The following is a 26,861-nucleotide window of genomic DNA, read 5'->3' on the forward strand; positions in this document are numbered from 1 at the left end:
CATTCAACATATTTTTAAAAGTTATACCTCACAAAACAATACAATTGTAAACAAGAAGAGGTTTTTCTTTTTTCTTCATTGTTCTATTTGGCCTATCAAACTAGCAAAAAAGAACATAAAGTGTTGGTTGGCATGCAGGGAATAGGCACTTTATCATTTCTGGTGAAGACATAAATTTATAGCAGGTAGTTCGGCAATTTCTATCAAACATCAAAGCCTGCATACCCACTGATCTAACAAGAGCACTTCTAGAGACTTTACCCTAGGAAAATTAAAGATGTGCAAAAAGATTTAGCTCTGAGAATGTTCATTACAGTGTTGTTCAATTAGAGAGAAACTAAAGACAAATGCCCAGCAAGAGAGGTTTTGTTAACTAAATTATGGTAGTGCCCTCCAATACTATCCCCACCTCTGGCCCACTCTAGCCATCTTGTGCTACATAAGGAGACAAGAGGAAAATAGAGACATCCACATGGAGTTCACAGTTTAACATACAGGTTCCTTAAAAGACTAAGATCTGATAGGACCATAGGACTATACAGTGCTCCCCCCCTCCCCAAACACCACCATATTACTAAAGGCCAATTTATAGCAGTTCTTTTTACCTGGTACGTTATACCTGGCTATCAAGGGAAAAAAAATGTATTACTGGACATACTAAAGGGCGAAACAAAACAAAAACCAAAAATACAGTTTGAAGAGACAGAACAAGCATCAGAACAAAACCAGACTCAGACAAAGCATGGATGTTTGGAACTATCAGATGGGGAATTTAAAACAACTCTGATTAATATGCTAAGGGCTATAAAGGACTAAGTGTACAGCATGCAAGAACAGATGGGCAATGTAAGTAGAGAGACAGAAAGTCTAAGAAAGAAACAAAAAGTAATGCTAGAGATAAAAACACCATCATAGAAATGAAAAATCTTTAGATAGACTAATTAGTACTCTGAACATTGTCGAGGAAAGAATCTTTGACTCTAAGGATATCTCAATAGAAACCTCCAAAACTGAAAAGCAAAGAGAACAAAGACTAGAAAAAAAGAACAGGATGTGAGATACCTACAAAACGTGTAATGTATGCATAATGGAAATATCACAAGGAGAAGAAAAAAGGAAAGGAAAGGAAAGGAAAGGAAAGGAAAGGAAAGGAAAGGAAAGGAAAGGAAAGGAAAGGAAAGGAAAGGAAAGGAAAGGAAAGGAAAGGAAAGGAAAGGAAGGGAGGAAATAGAAGAAATATTTGACACAATAATGACTGAGAATTTCTCCAAATTAATGTCAGACATCAAACCACAGACCCAGGAAGTTCAAAGAACACCAAGATAAATGCCAAAAAACCTCCCACAACCTAGGCATAATCAAAGGACTGAAAATCAAAGATAAAGAAAAAATACTCTCCAATTGATTTACAAGGGGTGGTAAAAGGGGAGGTGGGCAGGGGATGGGGTGACTGGGTGATGGGCACTAAGAGGGGCACTTGATGGGATGAGCACTGGGTGTTATACTATATGTTGGCAAATCGAGCTCCAATAAAAAAAATACCAAAAACTAAATAAAAATAAAGAGAAGATATCAATGTAAAAAAAAGAAAAAAGAAAAAGAAAAAATACTCAGGCCAGCAAGGGAAAACATCATATTATGGAGAACCAAAAATAAGAATCACACCTGACTTCTCAAAAACTTCTTGTAAGCAAGAAGACAGTGGAATGAAATATACAGAGTATTAACAGGAAAAACCCACCAGCCTAGAACTAGGTACACTGAAAAATTATCCTTTGACAGTGAGGGATAAATAAGGACTTTCAGACAAACAAAATTTAAGGAATTTGTTGCTAGTGGACCTGTCTTGCAAGAAATATTAAATATTAAAATAGTTCTTTAGAGAAGTATGTAGGTCAAAAACTTGAATCTACATAAAGAAAAGAAATTGGAGAAGGAACAAGTGAAGGTAAAATGTAACTTTTATTTTTTTTATTCTTAATTGATCTAGCTGAATAGTTTGTTCAATTAAAATAGGAACAATATATTCAATCATATATGCCTATATATTATTATATATTATATATACACATATATTACATATATCATGTACACACATGTGTAAGTAAAATGAATGACAGAATGTATAAGGGACAAGAGATAAGAGTTAGGATTATTTAATTATTAAAAGTAGTCATACTACCTGTGAAATAGTACGGTGTTTTTTTTTTAATTTTTTTTAATTTTTTTTTATTTATTTATGATAGTCACAGAGAGAGAGAGAGAGAGGCGCAGAGACACAGGCAGAGGGAGAAGCAGGCTCCATGCACCGGGAGCCTGACGTGGGATTCGATCCCGGGTCTCCAGGATCGCGCCCTGGGCCAAAGGCAGGCGCCAAACCGCTGCGCCACCCAGGGATCCCTAGTACAGTGTTTTTTGAAAGTGAACATTATTAACTGCAAATTTATACTGCAAATTCTAGGGCAACTGCTAAAAATTTTTTAAATACAATTGATATGCTAAAAAAAGAAAATAGAATCACATAAATTGCTCAATTAAAACCACAGAAAGCAAAGAGAGAGAGATAGAGAGAGTGGAGGGCAAATATAGGAACAAAAATCAAGGGCAACAAATAGAAAACAGAAACAGATGTGGTAAATATTAATCAAAAATATCAAATAATCACGCTGAATGTCAATGGTCTAAATTCACAAATTGAACAACAAAGATTGTCACAGTGGATCAAACAGCCAGACCAAACTATATGTTGTCTACAATAAACCCACCTGACATATAATGATACATGTGAATTAAAGGTAAATGTATGGGGAAAGATATACCATGATGAACACTAATCAAAAGAAAGTGGGAATAGCTACATTAATTTTGAACAAAGCAGAATTCAGAGCAAGGAATGTTGCTGGGGATGAAGAAGGGTATTAAATAATGATAAAGGAATCCATTCTCCAAAGAGACATAATAACCCTTAGTGAATATGCATTTAAGGACAGAGAGTCAAAATATATCAGGCAAGACTTACCTAACTGCAAGGAGAAATAGATAAATCCACTATTATAGTTGGAGACTCAACATCCTTCTACCAGAAATCGACCAATCCAGCAGGCAGAAAATCAGTAAAGACACAGCTGAAGGCAACAATACCTATCAATCAACTGACAATAATAGACATCAATAAACTACTTCATCTAAGAACAAAAAAATATACATTCTTCTTAAACTCACATGGAACATTCACCAATATAGATCACACGTGGGGCCATAACCCACCTTATAACAAAGTTAAAAGAACAGAAACAATACAATGTCTGTTCTCAGATCACAGTGGAATTAAACTAGAGATCAATAAATAACTAGAGATCAATAACAGAAGGGTAACTGGGAAATCACAAAATACCTGGGAATTAAATAATATAATACTAAATAACACTTGGTTCAAAGAAAAAAATATCAGGAAAATTTAAAATATTTTAAAACAAATGAAAACGAAAACACAACTTGTCAAAATGTGTGAGCTGAGGGAAATTTATAACACTGAATGCATATATCAGAAAAGAAGAAAGCTCAATAATCTATAAAGAAAATAAAATCAATAATCTAAGTTTCCATCTTAGAAAACTAGAAAAAGCAGAGCAAATTATATCCAAAGTAAGCAGAAGAAAAGAAAATAAATAGAACAGAAATCGATGAAATTAAAAATAGGAAATCAATAAAGGAAATCAACAAAACCAAAAGCTGATTATTTGAAAAGATCAATAAAATAAGCCTCTCACCAAGGCTAACAAAGAAAAAAAAGAAAGGGAACAAATTACTAATATCAATAATGAAAGAGAGGCCATTACTATAGATCCTAAACATTAAAAGGATAATATAGGAATATTATGAACAATACCACTCCCACAAATTTGATGACCTAAATGAGATGGCCCAATTCCTTTAATGATGTTATCTGTCAAAATTCATATAAAAGAAACAATCTGAATTGACCTATGTCTATTAAAGAAAATGAATCAATAATTAATAAGTTTCCAAAACAGAAAGCACCAGACCAGATAAGTTCACTAGTGAATTCCCCCAAACACTTAAAGAAGAGACTATACCAAATTATCTAACAATCTCTTCCAGAAGGTAGAAGCAGAGGGATGACTTCCTAACTCATTTTATGAAGCTACCATTACACTAATACTGAAACCAAAGACACAGCAGGCAAAGAAAACTACAAACCAATAGTTCTCATAAGCATAGATGCAAAAATCCTCAACAAAATATTAGCAAATCGAATACTACAAAGTATAAAAAGAATTATGCAGTATGACCAACTGGAATTTATTTTAGGTATGCAAGGCTGGTTCAACATTCAAAAGTCAATTAATATAATTCATCCCATTAACAAGCTAAAGAAGAAAAATCACATCCTCACCTTAATAGACATAGAAAAAGCCTCTAACAAAATTAAACATTGATTCAGGATGTCAAAAAAAAAAAAAAAAGCTCTCAGCAAGTTAGAATAAAGTAAAACTTCCCCAACTTATGAAGAACATTTACAAAAACCCTACAGCTGGCATAATAATGGTGAGAAACGAGAAGCTTTCCCACAAAGTTCAGGAATAAGGCAAAGATTTCCCCCTTCACCACAGCCTTTCAACATTATACTGGAAATCCTATCTAATGCAATAAGACAAGAAAAGGAAATAAAAGGCATACAAATTAGGAAGGAAGAAATAAAGCTTCTTTATTTAGTTTGCAGATGACATAATTGTTTACATAGAAAATCTGAAAGAATAAATGAAAAACTCCTTGAACTAATAAGCAATTATTGCAGGGCTGTAGGATATAAGATTAATATACAAAAGTTAAACACTTCTATATACTAGCAATGAGTAAGTGGAATTTGAAATTAAAATCACAATACTGTACATTAGTACCTAAAAAATGAGATGCTTATGTACAAATGTACCAAAATACCTACAAGAGCTATATGAGACAAACTGTAAAACTCTGGTTATTAAAATTTAAAAACAAAACAGAGAGATATTCTATGTTCATGGATAGGAAGACTCTATTTTCAAGACGTCAGTTTTTTTCATCTTCTAGATTTAATGCAATTTCAATGAAAATCTCAGCAAGTTATTTTGTGATATTGACAAGTTGGCTCTAAAGTTTATTTGAAAAAGTAAAAGACCCAGAATAGCCAACACAATTTGAAAGAGAAAAACAAATAGTGATATTATATGACATCAAGACTTACTGGAAGTTACATGGCTGAAGATAGTGTGGGATGGGTGATAGACTATAAAGTGATATCAAAGGAGCATAACAGAATTATGACCTACATAAATACAGAATTAGACCCACATAAATACAGTTAATTGATCTTTGACAAAGGAACAAAGGCAATACAAGGAAGAAAAGATAGTCTTTTCAACAAATGATGCTAGAATGATTGAATAGTCACATGTAAAAAATGAATCTAGACACATACCTTACACCCTTCATAAACATTAACTAATTGAATAACAGAATAAACATGAAACACAAAAATATAAAACTCTTAGAAGATAACAAAGGAGAATATCCAGATGACTTTGGATTTGGTGATGATTTTTTGGATACAATATCAAAGGCCAATCTATGAAAGAATTGATAAGCTGGGCATCATTAAAATAAAAAATTTCTACTCTGCAAAACACACTATCAAGAGAATAAAAAGCCACAGATTCATGAAAATATTTGCAAGAGATATATTTGATAAAGGACTATGATAAAAAAAAAATACAAATAACTCTTAAAATTCAACAGTAAGAAAACAAGGGCACCAGGCTAGCACAGTCAGTAGAGCATGTCCTCTTGATCTCAGGGTTGTGAGTTCAAGGCCCACATTCGGCATAGAGCCTACTTAAAAAAATAAGAAAATGAACAATCCAATTGAAAAATGGACCAAAAACCTAACGACACCTCACCAAAGAAGATATACAGATGGCAAATATGAATATGAAAAAAAAGTTCCATGTCATATGTCATTAGGGCAATGAAAATTAAAACAACAATATGCCAGTATACATGTATTACAGTGGATGAAATCCAGAACACTGACAACACCCAATGCTGGCAAGGATGCAGAGTAACAGAACACTCATTCATGGCTGGTGGGAGATGCAAAATAGTACAGCCACCTCAGATGATAGTCTTGTTTTTAACAAAACTAAACATACTTCTAAAAAAAAAAAACATACTTCTACTTTATAATCCAGCAGTCACACTCCTTGGTATTTACCCAAAAGAGTTGAAAACTTATATCCACACAAAAACCTGCACAAGATATTTATAGCAGCTTATTCATAATCCTAAAGCTTGGAAGCAATTATGTGATGTCCTTCAGTAGGTGAATGGATAAATAAAATGTGGTACATCTAGATGGTGGAATATTATTCAACACTGAAAATAAGCTATCAAACCATGAAAAGACATGAAGGAAACATAAATGCATAAAGCTAAGTGAAAGAAGCCAATTTGAAAAGGCTACATATTATGTTATTCCAAGTATGTGACATTGTGGAAAAGGCAAAACTATGGAGACAGTAAAAAGATCAATGGTTGCCAAGGGTTGGGGAGTAGAAAGGGAAGGGATGAATAGGTGGAGCACAGAAGATTTTTTAGGGTTGTGAAAATACTCTGTATGATGCCATAATGGTGGATATATGTCCTTATAAATTTGTCCAAACCCACAGAATGTATAACCTCAAGAGTAAACCTTGATGTAAAATGTGGACTTTGGGTGATTATGATGTGTCAGTGAAGGTTCATTAATGTCATTACACATGTACCTCTCTGGTGATGGATGTTGATGGGGGAGGCAGTGTCCACATGGGGCTAGGGTTACATGGGAAATCTCTGCACCTTCTGCTCAACTCAGGAGCAAAATTAAAATTGCTCTACAAATTAAGTCTATCTTTTAAAAAATAGAGTGATGAACATGAACAAACAATAGCATCCTACAACAAGGTAGATGTAGCTCACAAATGTAATGTTGAGAGAAAATAAAACTGGACACAAAAATATACATGTATGGTCCATGTATTTGAAGCTGGAAGAACAGACACAACTCATCTATGGTGTTAAGGACATGGGAAGAGGGAAAGGTAAAAGGACTCGGGTGCTAGTATCTCACCATCTCTCCACTGGGTGAGTGAGTATAAGGATATTTTTTCCAATTACCAACCTGTACAACTTTGATTAGCGGACATGATGGTATATTATGGTTTATTTAGATTAAAAGATTTTTTTATTTATAAATTTATTTTTTATTGGTTTTCAATTTGCCAACATATAGAATAACACCCAGTGCTCATCCCATCAAGTGCCCCCCTCAGTGCCTGTCACCCAGTCACCCCCACCCCCCCGCCTACCTCCCTTCCATCACCCCCAGTTTGTTTCCCAGAGTTAGGAGTCTCTCATGTTCTGCCTCCCTTTCTGATATTTCCCACTCATTTTTCTCCTTTCCCCTTTATTTGCTTCGACGTTGATGGAACTGGAGGGTATTATACTCAGTGAAATAAAGGAGAAAGGAGAAAAGATTTTTCTAAGGTAATAATCCATTCAGTGTAGACAAGTCACAGCATACCCTGAGTACTGCAATTGGTTCTAACACATCTGTAAAGAGACATCACACACTGAGGAAGCCAACCATTACGTGATAGTCTGAAATCAAGTCACAGAGAGCCAGAGAAGAAAGTGGGATCACTGAGCCTGAGATATGAGATATCTGAGCGAAGGGCATGGTTACTGTCTTCCAGCCTTGGCATCATTACCACACTGAAGATCTGGGTTCATTCTGAGTCACCTGGGAAGGGAAGATACGCATTAAGGGCTCCAAGGTACTGAGAAGTGAATGCAGCTCCACATAAGGGAGAGCCATCCAAAAACAAGTGTCACCTCTTAGGCCAGGGGCTTGTCTTTACTCCGAGCATTAAGCAGTGCCAACCTGTTTCTGCTGTGGCCACCAATAAGCTAGCATCCCTTAAGAGCCAGATATGAGTAAGAAACTCTCCCTTCCAAGAAGAGCTCAACACTTGGTGGGAAAGGTCTGCTCATAAAGAGATGGACATCACCCCATACAATGTAAGTACAGTGAAATCCCAGCAAAATGCAATAAGTGGGGTTCAAAATCCAATCCTGTCAGTGCGCTCCTGTGAGGTTAGTGAGATGAGCAGGTGTAACCTGCATAGACCCATCTGCCTATCAGATACAAATTCAATACAGTCCCAGTGGTGGTTTGGTGGTACCTGGTGGCAGGTCTCTGATCGGGCTCAAATATTGATAGAGGGCAATTCCTGGCTTCATGGCAGTGGTAGGATCCAAAACAATCCCATTTAGGTGGCATGAATTTTGTTGGGGAGACTGGGCTGGCTGGAAGAAAAGTGGGTGTAGGAAGCCAGTCACTCTCTATACACACAAATAAGTAAAACTACATTTGCCTAGGAGTGTCGAGAAAGATCTCCTACAGCTCTGCCTCTGACCCAAACTTGCACAATGGAGACAGCCTCCCAAGAGCATTTGAGTGCTGGGCAATGGGAAAATTCCCTGCAGCACGTCAGAGCTACCAGCACGAGGTCTGTTATGTTCTGGAAACAGTATTAACTTCTCCTGCCACCAATACAGGACCAGGGAAACAATGAGCCTTTTTTCATGGCTGGACCACATCAGGTCTCTGACTCACTGTCATATTTTAAAAAGCTGGAGGCAGTGCTTTCAGAAGGATAAGGAAAAGGGGAAATCCCTGCTCTGTGGCCTCTCTGGAGTATAGAGAATTGCTCCCCACTCAAACTCTAAATGCCTTTCTAAATGACAGTGGCAGGATTGAGCTACATGGTTCAGACCTGAGTTTTCAGTTGCTGCTTCATAGAGAAAGGCATCCCTTGCATGTCACACTCAACATGGTGTGTTGCCAGTGGCCTCAGAACAAAGCCATGCTGAGTGAGATGCTGAAGAACACTGAGTGCTTGGCCTCCATAGCGCTGTGCTCTATGTAACAGATCAGCAAACTTTCCTAGAAAGGGCCAGTCAATACCTCAGGATTTTAAGGCCATATGTCTCTGTCACATATGCCAGTCTTCTGTTTTGGTGTGAAAGGAGCCAGACAACGTGTAAATGAAGAGTAAGTGCCAATAAAACTTTATTTACACAAATGGCAGCAGGAGGGTAGGATTTGACCTGCAAGCACCAGTTTACCAACCCCTGCTTGATATGGTTGAGTAAACAAAATCTAACTAGACACCACTGATAGTCAGGAGGGGCAGACAAGCTTTGGGCCAATATGGCAGCATGTGAGGATTTTATGGAGGAAAGCTGTTCCCACCACATCATTTCACTTTCAGAGTCATGGCTCAATTTCATTCACATGTTTCATGTCAGGTGCTCATTATTCGCCGTGGGGCAGTTTAATTCCATATGCTGTTTTCCTTCTTCCCTCTAATTTCCAAGCTTTGAAAATACACCACATGCCACTGGTGTACAAGAGTGGCTCTCCTTTGCATTCAGGTGGTCTCAGGGTGCTCCTAAGTGACCGTAAGTCTGGGCCATGAACGTAACATGGTTATTAAAAAAGTATATTGCTTTTCTTCCCAAGGCTCAGTAGGTAATACATTTGCAAAGGATTCAGGTACCACGGTAGGCCTGCCATCTAAAACGGGCCTTCAAAATGCATTTCTTTTTTTTTTTTTTTAAGATTTATTTATTTACTAGAGAGAGAAAGAGAGAGAGCGCGTATGCAAGGGAGAGAGCATGGTGAGAGGGGCAGAGGGAGAGGGAGAATCTGAAACAGACTCCCACTGAGCCCGATGCAGGGGTTGATCACATGACCCTGAGATCATGACCTGAGCCGAAACCAAGAATGGGCCCCCGGGGGCCCCTCCAACTGCATTTCCATTTCACTCACCTAACCCACCCAAAGTCTGTGCATTTGTTCCTACCCGGGGGAAAACGGATCTGTAAGCAGATGGGCTCTGTTACAAGCAGAAGCTGGGAGCAGAGCACTGAAGTTCCCCCTTCTGACCCACAAGGAGGGTAGCACGTCTGTGTGCACACAGAAGCCCTCTGGATAACACTGACGGTTGCTGGCCGAGCACCCTGTCCTTCAATACCATTTCAGAAACATAATTCAGGAAATGTCCCCGCTCACCCATTGGGGACTCAGCTGAGACAGCCCGTCCACTGACAACCTTGGCAGGTTCCTTCAGCAAGTCTGCACACACCAACCTCTGAGGCTCTAGTGCTTCACTCTCCTCCACATGGGGTGTGGCAATAACATGGACAAAGTAGCCAGAAATGTCCCTGCGGGGCCACGGAGAGCAAACACACTCCTGGAGCGCCACTCAAATCTTCCCGTCCCCATCGCCACAGTCAAGTGGTTTCCAAGAAGCATGGGGACCAGAGGGAGTGCCTCTTTCACCTGTCCCTGTGGCTGCCCCAGGCCATGGCCACCTCGTCCTGAGTGTACTGTCACTGACGCCTCCCCACCAGAAAGCTCACCAGTGTGCAGAGCCCCTGGCCCACTTCCCGGGAAGAAGGCAAATGGAAAAGGGAAAAGTTCACAAACTCCTGCAGCAATTTGTTGCAGAAAAAGCACAAATGGTTCCTCTGGGCAGTTCTGGGTGAGGCTCCCAATGCAGTCATGGCTGCCATTAACCCTCTACTGTCCTCCTGAGGACACCGGGAGCCAGGACCTTCCAGAACCAGCACTGTCCAGTCTTGCACACCCCATCTCAGTTCCAGAGGCCGTCAGAGGCCTGGGACACCCAGAGAAAGGCAGTGCTCTAGAAGAGAGGGGCAGAGCTGGAAGGGGCCTCGCCTACACCCACAGGGGTGGTCCTGGTATAAGAGGAGATCCCAGAGGCCACACACCACACCCTCCTGGGGGCCCAGAGGTCTCCTCTTACACACACCGCCACATGTATGCACACACACCACAGACACACAATGCCACACAAGCCATATGCACACACACATACTCTCTCCATAGGATGGAAGCTCAGGTTCTGTGACGATCCCTCTCCTGGTGCACCCACTGTGGGCTGTGGGCACTTGAAGGTGAGACTCTGTTCCCACCCACTGGCCCACCTGGAACACAATCCAGCAGTGATAAACATCTGATGAAGGAATGAATAAATGGATCAAGGAGGCTGGATGAAAATCAGCTTACACTCTCTAGAGCAAAGCAGGTGACCCCTTGCCCAGGCCAAGGCAGAGTGCCTGAATGTGTATTCAAAGTCCTGTTTTCCCTTCACTGTCCCACAATGGGGACAGGCAGTTAGAAACTGCAGGATGGCCACCCTTGGGAAACCTACACGCACACATAAGACAGACACCTGTCACATTAAAATATGCATACTACCTTCTCAGGAGGAGAAAATGGGGTGTGGAGTGCTGCATGGGGAGGTTCCACCCCTCAGGGGTCAGGGGCACTCTGAGGGACGTGCAGACAGGTGGGGAGGGCTGCAGAGGCCCCAGGAGAGCCAGCAGGCTTGGATGGAGGGAAGGGCAGGGTGGGGAGGCCAGTGGAGCCAGGAGTGGAGTGTGCCAGAGGCAGGCCCGGGAGGGAGGTGGACGCTAGGTCAGGTAGGGTCTCACAGGCAGCACAGCCTCTGATGTTGGCTCTGAGGAGACTGGAAGCAGGTGGGGCATGCCCCAGCCACTGAGGTGACAACAGGCTGGGGGTGCCTGCAGTGAGCCAGGGAGACGGAGCACACCAGGTGGGAGGCTAGTCCTGGGGAAGAACTCACATTGTGCACCTGTCTGAAAATATCTTCTGACAAAGCTTCAGACATAACTCAAGCTCTGCCTGAAAATCTAAGATTCAGTGTCTCCAACCCTCACCTGGATGTTCAAATACGGGGCTGGGCAAGGACATTCCTCAGCAGTCCTCTGGCTGCTCTCCTGTCACCACTTGGGTGCTCATGCTGGGGACTGGCCACCTTAGTAAAGGTGCCTCCTCTGCCCAGATGGCCAGGCAGCAGAGGAGGCTGGGAAGAGGGAGCCCCGAGCCACAAAGGTAACTGAGATTCTCTGGTAACTTCTGAAGGAAACCTGAGCGAGAATTGCACTGAGGCTCATCCCACTTTGTTTCCTGAGTCCTTCCAGTCCTGAAAGCATTCCTTATCACCCCTCCAGAAGAAGCAGGGATGACACAGCAGGCCTGGTGCTCAGCGTTGGGGACAGCAGTCTTGACACAAGGCTGAGATTTCACAGCCCTGGGCAATACCCTGAGGGAGTTAGCCAGAAAGCTATGGGTGTGGCCAACTGGCCAGATAGACTCTCAGCTCCCCGTGCAGCGTGTGCCTCAGGAAGGGTGTCCGTGTTTCTGTGAGCATTCTGGACCAACATAAAAAGTGCTAAGTATCTGACCTAACTTCATCTTCTCTTGAACAGGAAGAAGGCAGAGGATAGAAAGCAAATACTTATCGAATGCCTATTTTGAGCTCTGTTATCCAAATGCCATTGCTCATTGAATCCTGTTATAGACTCCACGGCAGTTAATAAAAGAGACTCAGAGAGTAAGTACATGTCCCGAAGTTGCCATTTAATAATAAAAAAGTATCATGATTTATAACCTTGTTTACCCGACTCTAGACCCCAAACTGTCTAGACTTGATTTTTGTCTAAGCCTGTTCTCTGGATCAGAAGCACACAGTTTGGGATTAATGCTGGGTTAATTCACATAGGACGGAAGCCCTACACTTTTGGGAAACAATGACTAAACATTCAGTAGCATCATAAGATCACATGGAAGGCGCCTGTGGTGATCCCAAGAACAGAAGACTAGGGCTAAGCCAGGACAGCATGGAGGTGATTTACGTGGGTCTTTGCCGACTCAGAGCATCCCTCAGGCCCTTGGAGATGGCCAGGGAAGAGAGAGAGGTGAACATTGGAAAGGAGCTTTCCTGCAGCCTCACATGGCAAGCATGACGGGGTTCAGCCCAACACAGTGAGCCTCAGGCTCCTGCTGCTAGCTGTGTGCAAACGTGGCTTTGGGGTCAGCCAGGCACCACCCAAGAGAAAAATCTCATGGCCTCTCAGGATTTCCGAGCATTTCAGAGTGAATTCACTAAAGGGTAGTCCCAGGCCCTTTACTTCCAGTACAGCTCCCTGGCAGGGTGATGAAAGCGTTCTCATTAACTGGAATTCACATCGTTAGGGCTTAATGAATATTTGCTGAATTTTGTAGTTGAGTGAAAATAAGGTAATACGGAGAGTAAGCTGCCACCAAGCAAATGGAACTCAATGTCCCCACTTGTCTGCCAAGCCCTAAGTTTAGCTCTTTACTTGGATCACTCAGCCCTTGGTGCCCCTCTGTAGGATCTGTGTCCTGACCCTGAAGATTGGGAGGCCCAGCAAGGTGAAGTGTTTTCCCAACATGTGAGATCTCTCACTGCCATGTCCCTGCACCAAGGGTGCCTCCCCAGCAGGCCCCTTCCCTCCCTGTGCACGTGGAGGGCAGCAAGCATCAAAGCCTCATGTGAGAGCCTGTAAGAGAGCAGCCAGCAGAGCTGCACTGGGCACACTGTAGTTCTTTCCTTTGGGTTTTGTATTTTCACATGCCCTGCTTTTTGGAGTGGGACTACTAAGTTATAAATTATGCTTTTCATAGCTGCTTTACAAAAAGTAATTATTCATTTTCTTCTTAAATGAAACAAGGCCTTTGGTCTTAGAATGGCTTTAATTAATGCAATTTTAACAGGACTGTTCAAGAGCCAATGCCGAAGGTAAAAATCTTGCTTTGATCCCCCTGCTTCCTGCCTTTTTTTTTTTTTTCTTCCTGCCTTTTTAAACCCAATCAATCCCATCACAATGATGCTTCTGAAAGGTCAGTTAGCATCATCTGTGGATTTTAGAGACCCTTCTTGCCTTGATGTCTCCAGAGTGGAACACATGCAAACAACAAAGCATTCCATGCAGGCAAAACCAAGCTGGTCTGAAGCAGTGATGCCAAGCCCGGAGTCACTTGAGGTATGATATAAACGGAGGTTGTCAGATGGAAACAGCATCCCAGGCATGGAAACAAATGAGCTGGTCAGATGTACATGGAAGGGAAATGTTAGGCAAGCAGTGTGGGTAAGAGGAAATATGAATCAAGCAGAAGAGAGTCATGATTCCTCACCCATGTCCTTCAGACGCTTTGTCTGAAGACGTTTAGAGGTAAGAGCTACAGATAGAACAGGTGCTTGGTAGGTGTGGTTGTGTCTTAATCCAAGTAGAAGGGCAAAAATGGGTGCTCCTAAGAAGGTTATGTGAACATGACAGGGGGTGGATGTCACAGCATGATTTTCACCGGGAATCATGTGCAGGTGTCTCTAACTCTCCACATTCACCCACAAGATGCAAGAATGAAAAGTCCTTGAAAAACTCCCTAAGATATGCACTTCCTACCTGGCTTCCAGTGGGAACAGCCACATTATGTAGCCAGAGACCCCCAGGTCCTCTTGCACTGGCACCTTTGCCCCTAAGTCTCAACTCCAATGCCATCTCCCAGAAGCCGTCATAGCCACAGACACCTCTGGTGATGCCCGCTCACTCCCCAGATGCAGACACTGTACCCTCAACTTAATTCAAAATAAGAACATTGCCAACTACAGAATGAGTCTAAGAAAGCCTGAGTTCTAATGTTCCCCATGAAGATACTTTACTGCTTCTTTTGAAATAGCAAACATGAAGCACTACCATTGAGTATTCTGGAGCCTTTACTAAAAGACCATAGCATCTCACTCCCGGGTGGCCAGGGCTATTCTCTGAGGCTGGCTTTGGAACACTTATTTCTTTCTTTTTTTTTTAAGGCCCCAAATCAGTATAGTTTTTATTGCATCTTTAAAGTATCACAAATAAGTCTGAAAAATCACCTGGCATCTTGCTGTTTCTGTTGCTGGACAACTCAGATCTTATTCATCAGCCTGCTAAACTGTTCCTTTTTCAGAAACATAGATACACTTATTTCTTGACTTGCTCCTGCCTGCCTCTCCCACTGGACTTGGGGCTATGAAGGACTGTCCAAGTCTCCCGGTGTAGCACAGTGCCCAGCAGAGGCAGAAGCAAGAACACTTCTTGATAAGTGGGCAAGCGCCTCTCTGTCCTCTTGTACAATGGGCTCGGGTCTCCACCCTGGAGGTGAGGGTCCCAAGCAAAGGATGTTAACACAGCAGTTATGACACTGGTGGGAGAGGCAGGCCTGTGCTCACACTAGAGGAAGCTGGGGGCTCCAGGGCTCTGCAGTGGTCAGTGCACATCGCACTCTGCCGGGTCAAAGAGCCTCCTCCAACACAATTCTGTGAGGATGGCTGTTGCTGGAGCCAGCTGAGCTCCAAGAAGTCTGGAGCCATCTCTTCAGCAGGAGCCCAACCAGAACCCAAGAGATTGACAGGGATTCCTGCTCTTGGTCAAGAGTGACAGCACAGAGCATCACAGGCCCTCAGGGCATTCTTCTCTCAGGGCAGGTTCTCCAGAGTCCATTGGGCAGAAAAGTGAGCAAAGTAGGGGCTCTGTCCAACACTGCACTCCAGGCCCTGCACTGTAGGCCTAGACCCAGAGAGACCAAGTGGGGAGATGGGAGGAGGGTGGGGCAGGTCTGGCTGCAGCTTCCTAAGAAGCCACATCAGCCAGGTGACAACCAGAATTAGCATCAGAACACCTTGATGAAAAGGAAGGAAGAAAGAGTGGAATCTGTGAATGAAAAATAGATTATTCACTGTCAGTCTGAACAATGGAACAAGACATAAATAGCAGCCAGGCACAGGACATGCCAATTTTGCTCAAAAATGGTGTGTGCAGTCCTCCCGCGGGCCTCCAGAGAGTTCACCAGCACCGCTAGCTCTGCCTGAGCCCAGTGGCGAAAAGGGGGTAACCTTGGCTCTCAGAAGAAGGAAGGCCCTGGGCTTTCAAGTCTGAGATTTAGAGCTATAGCTCTGTCCTGACAGTCCGTGCTCATAGGAGGCAGGGTGGGAGAGGGGAGCAGGAAGGCAGGAGAGGCTGAGCCCTGGCCTCAGGAAGCACCTCAGCTCTCTGAGCTTGGGCTCCCACAGCAGGGAGACAGCCTGTAGGTAAAGCTGCTGAGGGCAGCTGCGTCACCTCTGGTCTCTCCACGCTTCACAAGGGCAGAGGCCCTCCCGTATCTCCCTGGGCTCCGCTACAACAATTCCACCAGCACCTGCCACTGAGTCTGCCACCACCCGGGTCCCTCTCTGCAAGGTGACCCAGCCTGGCCCCCAACACACGTGCATGTGCCCTCTCCACAAGGCTGACCCAGGCTTGCCCCCAGCACACATGTGCGTGCTCCCTGGTGCTGCAGAGCACGGGGCTGAGGCATGCTGGTTTCTGGGCCCCACACCACTTCCTTGTGAGCTGCAGGGGTCTCTGCAGCAGGCTCCCACAAGGAGCCCCCCTCCCAGGTCTGTGAGTCCGTCCCTGAGAGACTTCACTCCTCTGCACCTGAGTTGCTGCAGAGACCCCATGGTTCAGGTGACAGAGGGTGCCGCACCTGTTACCCAATGAGCACACCGTCAGCTCTCAGGCGGAGCTACGTGTCAGGCTGTGCAACATCTCTTTCCATCAAACAAAAACTCAGGAAGTAGGGACAGCTGCTCTCTCTGCTTCCCAAGGCACAGCAGGGAGGGTGGATGGCGGGAAGGAGCCAGGACTCAAACTAGCAGGGAGGTGGGAATCACAGAGGTGGGCGGCAGTGTTCACGGGGGTCCCCCCCTCACCTTGGTGAAGGTCAGACAGTCCTTGTCCTGGTCTCTGTCCTTCATCTCGAAATCATAAAGTGCTTTGCCCTGGGGCGGGGTCTGCGGCAGGGGCCGGACACACTGGATATAGCTGGCAGGCAGGAAACCATGTGCCCCATGCAGCTCCCCGTGGTACCAGTGCTCATCCACCTTGCGCCGCAGGATGATGACATCGCCCTTGCTGAACTTGAGGTCGCCGGGTTCCTTTCCCTCGTAACTGTAGAGCGCCTTCCCATAGGGAAGCTGGGAAAGAGTCTGAAAGGAAAACATAGTACCCGGTTACTCAATGTGGCCTCCCTGCCGCCCCTTCAGATCTGTCCAGGGTGGGGGCTCCCGTGTTGTGTGGGCACATACAGAATGTTCCAGAGTGGGAAGTACTTCAAAGAAACAGACCCCTGTATGGGGATGCTTGCCCTGCTGAGACAAGACAGTCCCTGTATTGCCAGGCCCCCCAACACTCCACGTGAGACGGGGACCAAGCACACTCCTGGACTGTCCACAGGAACCAACTCACTCTGCTGAAAAGTACTGTGGAACGGGGGCTGAATTACTGTCATTTACAGGTGAGGGGGCTGAGGCAGGGAGAGAGAGAAGGTAAACTGGCCCAAAGCCACATTCCCGCAGGGTAGCAGAATCCCCAGCAGGGGGCTGCCTCTGATATTCCCATCCCCTACTCTGTGCTACACTGTCATCCACTGCAGAAAACAAAACACATGTTAATGGGGTTTTCAGGTCAAGGGGACAGACCCGTACTTACCACAGGACCTTCCCACTCACAGCCTTACAACCAAGGGCATGCACCTGTCACATCCAGCCCAGAGGGACAGTCTGGCCAAGGAAGGCGGAGGCCACTGTTTCCCCCCCCCCCGCCCCCCGAGGACCTTGGTCCCCAATGCACTAGGAGTTCTAACAAGTGGTCTCTGGCTGTCACACAGTCATCCACCCCCCAACATACACACACCAATGACAAATAGTTTTGTGATGCATACAGCATGGCAGTCTGGTCCAGAAGTACAATTTCAAGACCATAAAATAATATCCTCAATGTCATGGGATGTTCTGGGCATCCTAAGATTAGCCAGCCCTTCTCAAAGTGATCTGCCATCTTTGGTCTCAAATGGTGAGTGACCAGTTCGAAAACCAAAACAGAATTGTGGCAATCTCCTGTTTTTCGCAATTAGGAGTCTGCTGAACCACTCTGAAATCTGATATCACCATCCACTTCGTGGGCTCCTCGACTTAAGTGGACCCATTTCATAAAGATCAGTGGCCGCTGGGGTTTCTATTCCTCTCCCATATGGGTGGTCAACACCCATCAACTGGGTAAGCTCTGCCAGAGGCCAAGTCTCTGCCAGAGGAAAACCAAAGGAAAACCCACCACTGTCCCTGTGGCAATGCCCAACAATTTCCCAGAGAGAAGCCGCATTTTCTTACCAGGGCTGTCAATGCCAAGGATTTCTTTAGTATTCGAATCAATCAATAGAACCACAAAAGCCTGAAGCAGTAGTACATCGAAAAGCTCTTTGTAGAGGACTTAATAGCATGTTGGCAACTCAATCACTCTGCATTTATGTTTCAGCAATGTCAAATGACAGCAGTTAAGAGAGAACCTGCTGGCAAATTGACAAACAGATACCACCAACCAATTAAATAGTAACACCAAAGGGTTTTTCACTGCAGAACGCATGAGGAAAAAAAATCAGTTTGCTTCCAATAACACTCATTCTGGCCAGCTTTGTACCATGAACACAATAGCCTACAACAGGCCCCGATTTCAGAGGGGTGACTTGTAATCTAAGTACTGTGATCAGGAAAGAATGGAAGGGGCTGTTGGCTGTGAATCACCAGAACAGCTGACACACAATGGCCAGTCAGTCTCCGCCCAGGGGTTCTCAATCAGGAACAGTCTTGTCCCCCAGGGAATATCTGGCACTGTATGAAGGCATTTTTGCTTATCACGAGTGGGAGGTGGGGTGCTCCTGGCATCTAGTGCACAGATACCAGGGACGCTGCTAGATGTCCTGCAATGCACAGGGCAGCCCCCACGGCAGAGAACTACCCTGCCCAGAACATCAAGCCTGCCAATGTTGAGAAACTCTGCCCCAGCCTGTGAGTTAGATGTACAAAAAGACAGGGTAGCTTTCTTGTTCTCTTTGAACTTAGCCTATCACAACTTTACAGGTTAAATGTAACACTGACTTCCATTGGCAGTCATTTCACTACTGAGCACACCCATCAAGGGAAGCTGAGACACCCATCAAGGTAAGAGGTGTGAGAGGGACAATAAGGAGAGAACCCACCCTCAAGTCTGAAAATGGGCCTCAGCTCAGTGCACAAAAGGAACCTTCACTTTGCCGCTTTGCCATTTCCTTTCACCCCCAGATGAAGCGTACAGTGCTCAATAGCAATGTTTGGAGAACCACAGACTCGTAGGTTGTTGGCTAAGTTCTGCTAGTCTTCATAGCAAAGAAAAGTAAGAAAGGCCAGATTTGCACTCTTGCCTGGACGGACTCTGCATCCATCTGTGTGCTATTTGGACATCCGCACCTCCCAATTATCTCCAGGAAGAGGGGTCACTGGTGTTCCCACTCCGGCCGCCAGCCACCAGCTTACCAGCTCAGGTGACACACAGCCCACCTCAAGCACCACTCCTGTGCATGCTGTGCAATCCTGGCCCCCACCTGCTTGGGATGCAGCAAAGGGCCTGATGCAGTGACAAAAAAATGAGCCCTTCCCATGCGGGTGGCCTGGCTCCAGGGCTGGTGCATTCTTTCAGTTCCTGTGAGCACAGACTGCTGATGCTCAGGAGACCTGGTCTTTCCCTGCCTGTCCAGAATGGGCACAACCTCACCCATATGGGCAGCGTGGCTCCAGGCCTCCTGGTCAGCCCAGCACCTTCCACGGCCCCAACTCTACCTACCTCTCTGTTTCCAGCTTCCCTTCCAAGTCGTGGACTTAGTTCCAATCTAATCACTTGCTCAACTTCTTGATCCAGACATCCCATGGCTGTCCCTAGAGCCTCCAACCCCTGTGTCCCTCATCCTGGCCAGGGAATGCCTGCCTGCTGCTCAGAACGTACCCTCAGTGACCCGTGTGCACACCCTCTCCCTCCACCTTGGCTCTCATCTGCAAGTTCTACTGCCCCACTGGTAAGCGAGTGCTCAGGGAAACAGCAGGGAGGCGTGCTTCCACTCCAATGGCCAGGCCCTTCCTCTCTCCCACCTACACTACTGCAAACCTCCACCAGGGAGCCCTTAAGCCCGATATGCCCACTATGAGGTGGGATGCCCAGACGCAGAGTGGGTCCTAGCACCCTGGGGCTCCGAGCTTTCAGAGGCTACCTACTACCCTCAGGGAGGAGGACCAATCTTTTCAGCACAGCATTCAGGGCTCCCCATGTGGCTCAGCACAGCTTCCAGCCAGTGTTCCCGATGCTCCTCCCCACAGCCCGTGCCAGCCATGGGGGGGGCAGATCCTCACTCATGGAGCACAGGCTTCTGGGACCTCTGGGGCTTTGCGACCACCTTGGCCCCTCTCTCCCTCTCCAACCTGGCAGCAGCAGGCTGTATTCTCCCATCCTGGGAGCATCTACTCCATCAACCCCTCCCACAGCAGCCCCCAGGAAACCAAGCTCCGGATCAGGAGTGTGCAGCACACAGCAGGAGTCCTGTACATGTGTGTCCATCGGTCGGGCTGAGTTTCTTTGTGAGATAGGGCCTGGGTGGGGACTGAAGTGGAAAAAGGCCCTGGTCAGCCAGCACGCCTCCCACAGAGGATCCAGGATCAGGCCACTCCCAGTTCCACACTGAGGAGCAGAAGGGCAGCTATACTAGGAGGTGAGTGGAAAAGAGAGGGGCCAGGGGGATGTGAGGCAGCCCCAACACCCCGTGACCCTGAGGTCAGATCTCAGTGCTCGGAGCACACAGTACAGCCTGGCTGGTCCAGTCAGGTGGCCACGCTCTGGTCCGTGGTCGGGGGTGGGCAAGGAATGGGTGAGTGGAGACAGTGAGGGAGCACCACGGACAAGGAAAGCGAGAGAGGGAGCCTGCCCACCCCAGAACTCCCTCCCCACGCTGCTGAGATGGACACCTCAATGAGCAGGACTGGGATGCAGGGCTGTTTCTGAGGGCAGCAGCACAACTTAGGGATGGCACCAAGACGGCGTCTATTCAGGGGCCCGAGCAGCTAGAACTGGGGTCTTGCTGTTAGGAGATGCTCTGAAACAGGGACTCTCAGGCCTCCAAGGGGCCTGTCATCTTCCAAGCCCTTTATAAGATGAACTAATTAGTCCCTGACAGGGCCTAGAGGCAGCACCCTCGAGGACCCTCCCACCTTAAGGAAACGGAGGGGTGTCTGTGCAGCCACCTCCTCTTGGCCCGCAGACTGTTCCTGCTACCCCCAGCTGTGTACGCCCCCCTCTGGAGGAACCCTGTTCAAGCGCTGCCACCCAGCTGGCCTTCTATGGGCTCAAGACATTAAGGAAAAGAAATAAAAGGCAAAGGGAAATACATCTGGGATGCCTACAGGATAATTAACACCAGCCACCCCTGCAAGGCATTAATAATAATTAAAACTTATAATGTCAATTTCATGGCTCATTACTCAGATGTAGCACACAAATCTTACCGTGGGCTTAATGTCCTACCCCGTGGAGACATGGGTGCTCACGCATGCACGGCAGCACCATCTCCATCTTTTATGGAGATCATCACGGCAGCAGGCTCTGACAAATGTGCCTCCATTACGCCATGCTGCTGACAAGGCTCTAAGTCACACCGGCTTCCCTGGGACCGGGGCCTGGTATGTGTGTGTGTGTGTGTGTGTGTGTGTGTGTGTGTGGAGGGGGCAGCATGGCAGGGCCAGGTCTTCCTCCTCCAGATCCCCCAGCAAGCTAGAGCAGAGAACTCACCCATGTTTTAGACTCTAAGGACTAACCTGTTCTTCCTCACTCAGAGCTTCCCAAGCAACAGGTGTAGTGAGCACAGCCTCTAACTACATGTTACCAACGGGAGCTCCCCAGACTCTGCCCCAAGAGGACAGATAATGTACCCAATTTTCATTCCATGTTGCATCCCTGACCCAAGGCCTGATACAGATCACATGCTCAAAATACCTATTGAATGAATGAACACAAGGACCAATCAAACCAGCCCCCCAGGACTGGGCCTGGGCTGAGTGCCTCTGGCTGGAAGAGCTTCTCCTGCACATTGTTTTTTCCCAGAATGTGAGGGTCAGGGTCCACGTAGCCCAAAATCCTATTGCTAAGAGTGGCTGGGCCTGGATAAATGGGGAAAATCCCAACGATTACTTGAGGAAGGCATTGTAACAGGAGGAAACAGGCTGAGCAAAAGCACAGAGTTAGGCACAGACATGGGTCTGCCTCACAGACATGGCGGAGTTGATGGTCACTGGGGAAACAGCCTGGCACGGTCACCTGGGGATGGTGAGCAGGCCACAGAAGGGAGGCTGCCTAGCCACACAGGTGCCAAGCCCGCAGGGCCTGCAAAGGTGGCAGGACAGCTATCTGTCCCCCAATATCCATTTGCTCCTTCTTCTTCCCAGAGAGACTATTCCAAGCTTCAATGGGAGTCAAGGTCACACAGCTCAAGACTCCATTTCCTAGCCTCGCCTTCAGGTGGCCACGGCCATGTGTCGTGACTCTAGTCATTGGAGTCCATGTGAAAGCAGCCTCTACAATTCGGGACCTTGTTTCCCAGTGACATTTGTAAGGAAATCCAATTCCTGTTCCCCTTTCCACAGTCTGGATGGCGAGATGGTGGAGGTGAGCCAGCTTTTTCCAGTCCATGATCCCACTCAGAGTAGAAGAGGGAAGAACCTGCTCCTTGGATGACCACATAGAACAGATCCCTGGACTGTGATGTGACAGAGAGAAACTTCACCAAGAAAGCTGCCATGCCTGGCCATCCTCCCACCCGAACTCCCCCTGGATCCTGGCTAACTCAGGATCTGTGATATGATTGACCATTTCTCCAGCTTGTAAGCAGTTCTCAAGGCAAAGCACTTACCCACACCACTGTGGAGGTTACCATGCATGTATTTCCTGTTAGATCGGTACTTTGAACATGAAACCTTCAGGTTTAGAAGTTCTTGAAAAGCCCTGATTTCTTGGCCTTATCATGTGTTAAATAAAGTACTGAGACAGAATATCCTCTCCCTCTAGTTTACACATTGAATCTGTGATAGAGCTGTCACCACATCACACGTCAACCAGGGTGTTCCCAGGTTTTAGTTTTATGGCTCTTCAAGCTCCTTCTCCCATTTTTCTCATTAAAAGCTTTGCATTGGGTCCTGGATTTTTGTTCCTTTCACTCTTGGATCCCAATGATTTTTTTTTCTGGTATTTGCATACACATGCTTCCCAGAATTTATGGACTACCTCAATGTGCCAGATCCTGCAAGCAGGCCTGCCGGGGAGGAAGATGCATCCCTTTATTCAGAGGGTCACTGAACAGGGCAACAAAAGAGAAATGTACTTTTTGTCGCCACACACAGTGGGGTGAGGACCCACTAAGCAGTTACCATGGGATGCAGACTGAAGCTGTCTACAGCCAGGAGTGGCTTTAGTTCCTTAATATTTAGCACAAGTTTCATGCTGCAGCAAGATTAGTGAGGATTAAAAAGAAATTGTACCTTTCTCTCTTTTTTTCTTTTATTTTTCCAGATCTTTCTAGTCAAAGGCCCTCTTCCCAAGTTTGCCTGCTCTTCTATGTACTCTGGCAGTCAATTTGCTGATGTGAGCAGTAATTTGCTAGAAGGTGGTAGGGCTTAGCTTCCCATTCTGAGCTGTTAGAAGTGAGATTTAAGGAAACTCATGTTCTGCCTTCGAGACATCTGGTGACTTTGGATATCACCGTTTGGATGGAGTCATTTGTATGTAGAAGGTGTGAAGCCCCTTGGGTTCCTCCAGATGAATGGGGCTATATAAAGCAACGCTGTGCTTATGTCATATAAGGAATGTGGTTCTTTGGACCTCTTCTCAAATTAGCTGACACAACTTTGTAATAAAATCATGTTATAAGAAATAAAACTTTTTCAAAACAATATGCTCCTGTTCAAAGAATTTATGCTCTAAAAATCTTTAGTCACCCTTCAGAGGGTGTGAAGCCACTTTCTAAGCCACTTGCATTTGTTACCCTGGAAAGAGGAGAGACACTAGGATCCAGAGAGAAGGTAAAATCCAAATCAAGGTCTTCTGAAAGCCAACTGAGAAACAAGTCTACAAAAAAATTGCTCCTAACAAGGACATAGTTCAGTTAGGAGGGTTTTTGCTTTTTATTTGGGGAGATTTGTAGCCAACATGCATGGAAATATTGAGAGTGAAGATCATACTAGGGAAAGCACACATGCACACACCTGTGCACACACTGACATGCTCACAGGCTGGGCCTTGTCTCAGCATTCACACTGATGAGGGTCTCAGACAGTTTGCTGCCCTGTGTGTGACCATCAGATCTCCTAGCATCCTCCTCTCCATCCTCAGGGAACATGCAGTACCAGGCTCCTTCCCCCCACAGCCAGAAGCTCACTTTCTACCAACCATATGAAGAGGAATAAAGGGAGCCCCCACGGTCACCAAAACAAAGTCTTCTCTGCTGCTGCCAGCACAAGACTGCTGCTGACATCGGCAAGGCAGGCTCACACGGGTGTGGGGAGCTTCTTGCCACCTGTGTGCATAGACCTGGGGAGTTGAGATGCACACTTGTATATGCCCTTTCTCCCTTTGAGACTTGTGCATCCTTCAAAGTCTGAGCAGCTTCTAACCACACACAACTACATTTCTGTGCACCAGCTTTTCCAAAGTTAGCTGGTTTTACAGAGTTTCCACAGGAACGCTACAGTGTGTTGCATCCTGGTCAATCAACAGCTTCATAAAGTTCTATTTCTCTAGCAATCTCTCCATTTCTGGTTTGCAAAGATAAAGATGCCCTGGAAGAAGTTTTTCAGAAATGCTTGTGTTGCCCAACTCCAGATTATCTACGCTATGGCAGGGGTGAAGGGCTGTGACACTCTAATATGCGTTTCAGCCCTCCTTACCGTGCCCCTCAGAGGGTCCTGGATGCACAGCAACCAAGCTGTCACACCCAGGCCCTGGCTTAAGTCCTTGCTCTCCTCCAGAGAGAAGGGAAAGGGGCAGCTCAACAGCCATGTTTGGGAATGAAAGCCAGAGGGTTCTAGGAAAGGGAGAGCCAATGCTGAAGGCTGAGGCCCCTGACCAGAATTCTGTAGTGCCCTGGCCCCACGCTGTGTGTGCCACGAGGCAGAGCACCTAGCTAGCCACATGAGAGGACTCCTGGGAGCTGCAAAGAAGGCTGACCACCCGTGACAGGTGTGGCCAGGAAGGGGGCTGGGAATGGCCTCCCTTCGCTGACATCAAGACACGGATGCCCAGAGTCTCCCTGCGCAGAGCCAACAGCCTGCCTCCCTCTCAGTGGGGAGAGGCGGAATCTGACTGCAAATAGCCCACCAGCAGAAGGGCAGGGTGAGGCCCCACATGGGAGGCCCCAGCTTTACTGCGCCCCCAGGGTTTCCAGACGATTCCAGCCCAGTGCCCAGCGTGACCCTCCAGGCGAGAGTGTGCTTTCCTTCATTTGCATAACGTGTTTCCACTCAAGAGCTTGCAAAGGTTCAAAGGCTAACACACGAGGCCCTCAACCCCCGCGGGAGACCCTGTTGTACATGCACATCCCTGTGTTCTGTCCAACGCCATCCAGCTACCCATGGACCTCACCTTACCTGCTGGCCACCCCTGCTACCTGCGAACCAGGCTCTCCCCAGGCCATCTGCCGTCACCACCTCACAGTGCTGCAGAGACCCTGCCACTCTGGGAGCTGTGAAGGCCCATTTGTGTTTCATTCCACGACCTACTCAAAGTGTGAAGGATGCCCTATAACACCTGGTTCATAAAACAAAAGTAATTCTGTTCTGACAATGATGAAAACATGAGATAATTAGATAACTGCCTCGAAAAGCTTTAACCCTAGGCTTAGCAGTCTTGTATCTAGGGTGTTAGTAAGTATTGTAGGTATTTGTCCAGTCTCCTGAGATCCAGCTTTCATACCTCATACAAAAAGAGGCATGTTTGAACAGCATACATGTAGGCACGCAAGCACATCTGCACGGACACACACCCAAACTGCTCTTCAAACATAGTCTGTTCCGCACAAAACCAGGTTTATTGTTTTGAAGCAGAGAAGAGAAAGAGAAGGTGAACATCTAATATTAGCATAGATCAGGAGCTGGCAAACCATGGCCCTGGGGCTGTCAATCCTGCCTGCTATCTTTGTACATCAAGCTTTACGGGGACGCAGCCACGCCGTCCACTTACAGCAGCAGAGTGAGTGGTGGCAACCGTCCACACGGGCCACAATGCCAAGAGCATTTGCTATCTGGCCCCTCACAGAAAAAAGTCTGCTGACTCCTGGAATAGAACGTCAGAGCAAGCGATGGCCCAAGGTCAGATGCTTGCCCAATTTCCACTCAGTCCTGCGAGGGAGTGGCTGCAGAGCCCCTCTGTGCAAGTGGAGCACACGCTGCTTTTAAGAACAGCACTGCCACGTCCACTGTCAAAGCAGCGACTGAGGACCTGGACATGGCCCTGGCTTGGTGGTGGCCCTCCAGCATGTCTCTTGATAAAGCACCATATGCAGGGCCTCCGTTTTCTCATACGCTGGAGATAATCAAATCTTTCCTTCCAAATTTCCTAGTAATGTCAAGAGAATAAAATTGATGGCATGTAATGAGCTTTCTCTTAATGAAGAAGGTGCTATAAAAATGATCACCGTAGACTGTGTGCTGAGGCAAACAAATGTTCCAGGATCCTGGACACCGGTGCTTGAAAAGGCACTAGTAATGACCCCCAAATGGAGACTGTCAGATGGACGAGGCAGGACAGTGCCCTGCCTGGCACCGGCACACATCAGCTCCATCACGCGCCAGATGAAAGTAACATCAGCAAAGGTCTAGTGTGTTCTCTCAGCTGGGACATCCTCTCCTTCCCCTCCCATGGGTCCCTGTGTCCTGCTGAGGGTCCCAGGAGTCCTTCGCACCTTGTTTCCAAAGGGATGCTCTTCACCCTGA

At 46.3% G+C, this 26,861-nt stretch overlaps 1 protein-coding gene across 1 annotated transcript in view; it reads right to left on the reverse strand.

The window, feature by feature from the left end:
• The window catches only part of SH3RF3 (SH3 domain containing ring finger 3), a 355,587-nt gene that overhangs the window by 140,730 nt on the left and 187,996 nt on the right, over positions 1-26,861 (reverse strand). Inside the window, exon 2 of the mRNA XM_077915849.1 lies at positions 16,743-17,018. Within this exon, the coding sequence (XP_077771975.1) occupies positions 16,743-17,018 (276 nt within the window). The remainder of the gene's footprint in view (positions 1-16,742; positions 17,019-26,861) is intronic.

The sequence above is a fragment of the Canis aureus genome, chromosome 11 (assembly GCF_053574225.1).
Source record: "Canis aureus isolate CA01 chromosome 11, VMU_Caureus_v.1.0, whole genome shotgun sequence".
NCBI lineage: Eukaryota > Metazoa > Chordata > Mammalia > Carnivora > Canidae > Canis > Canis aureus.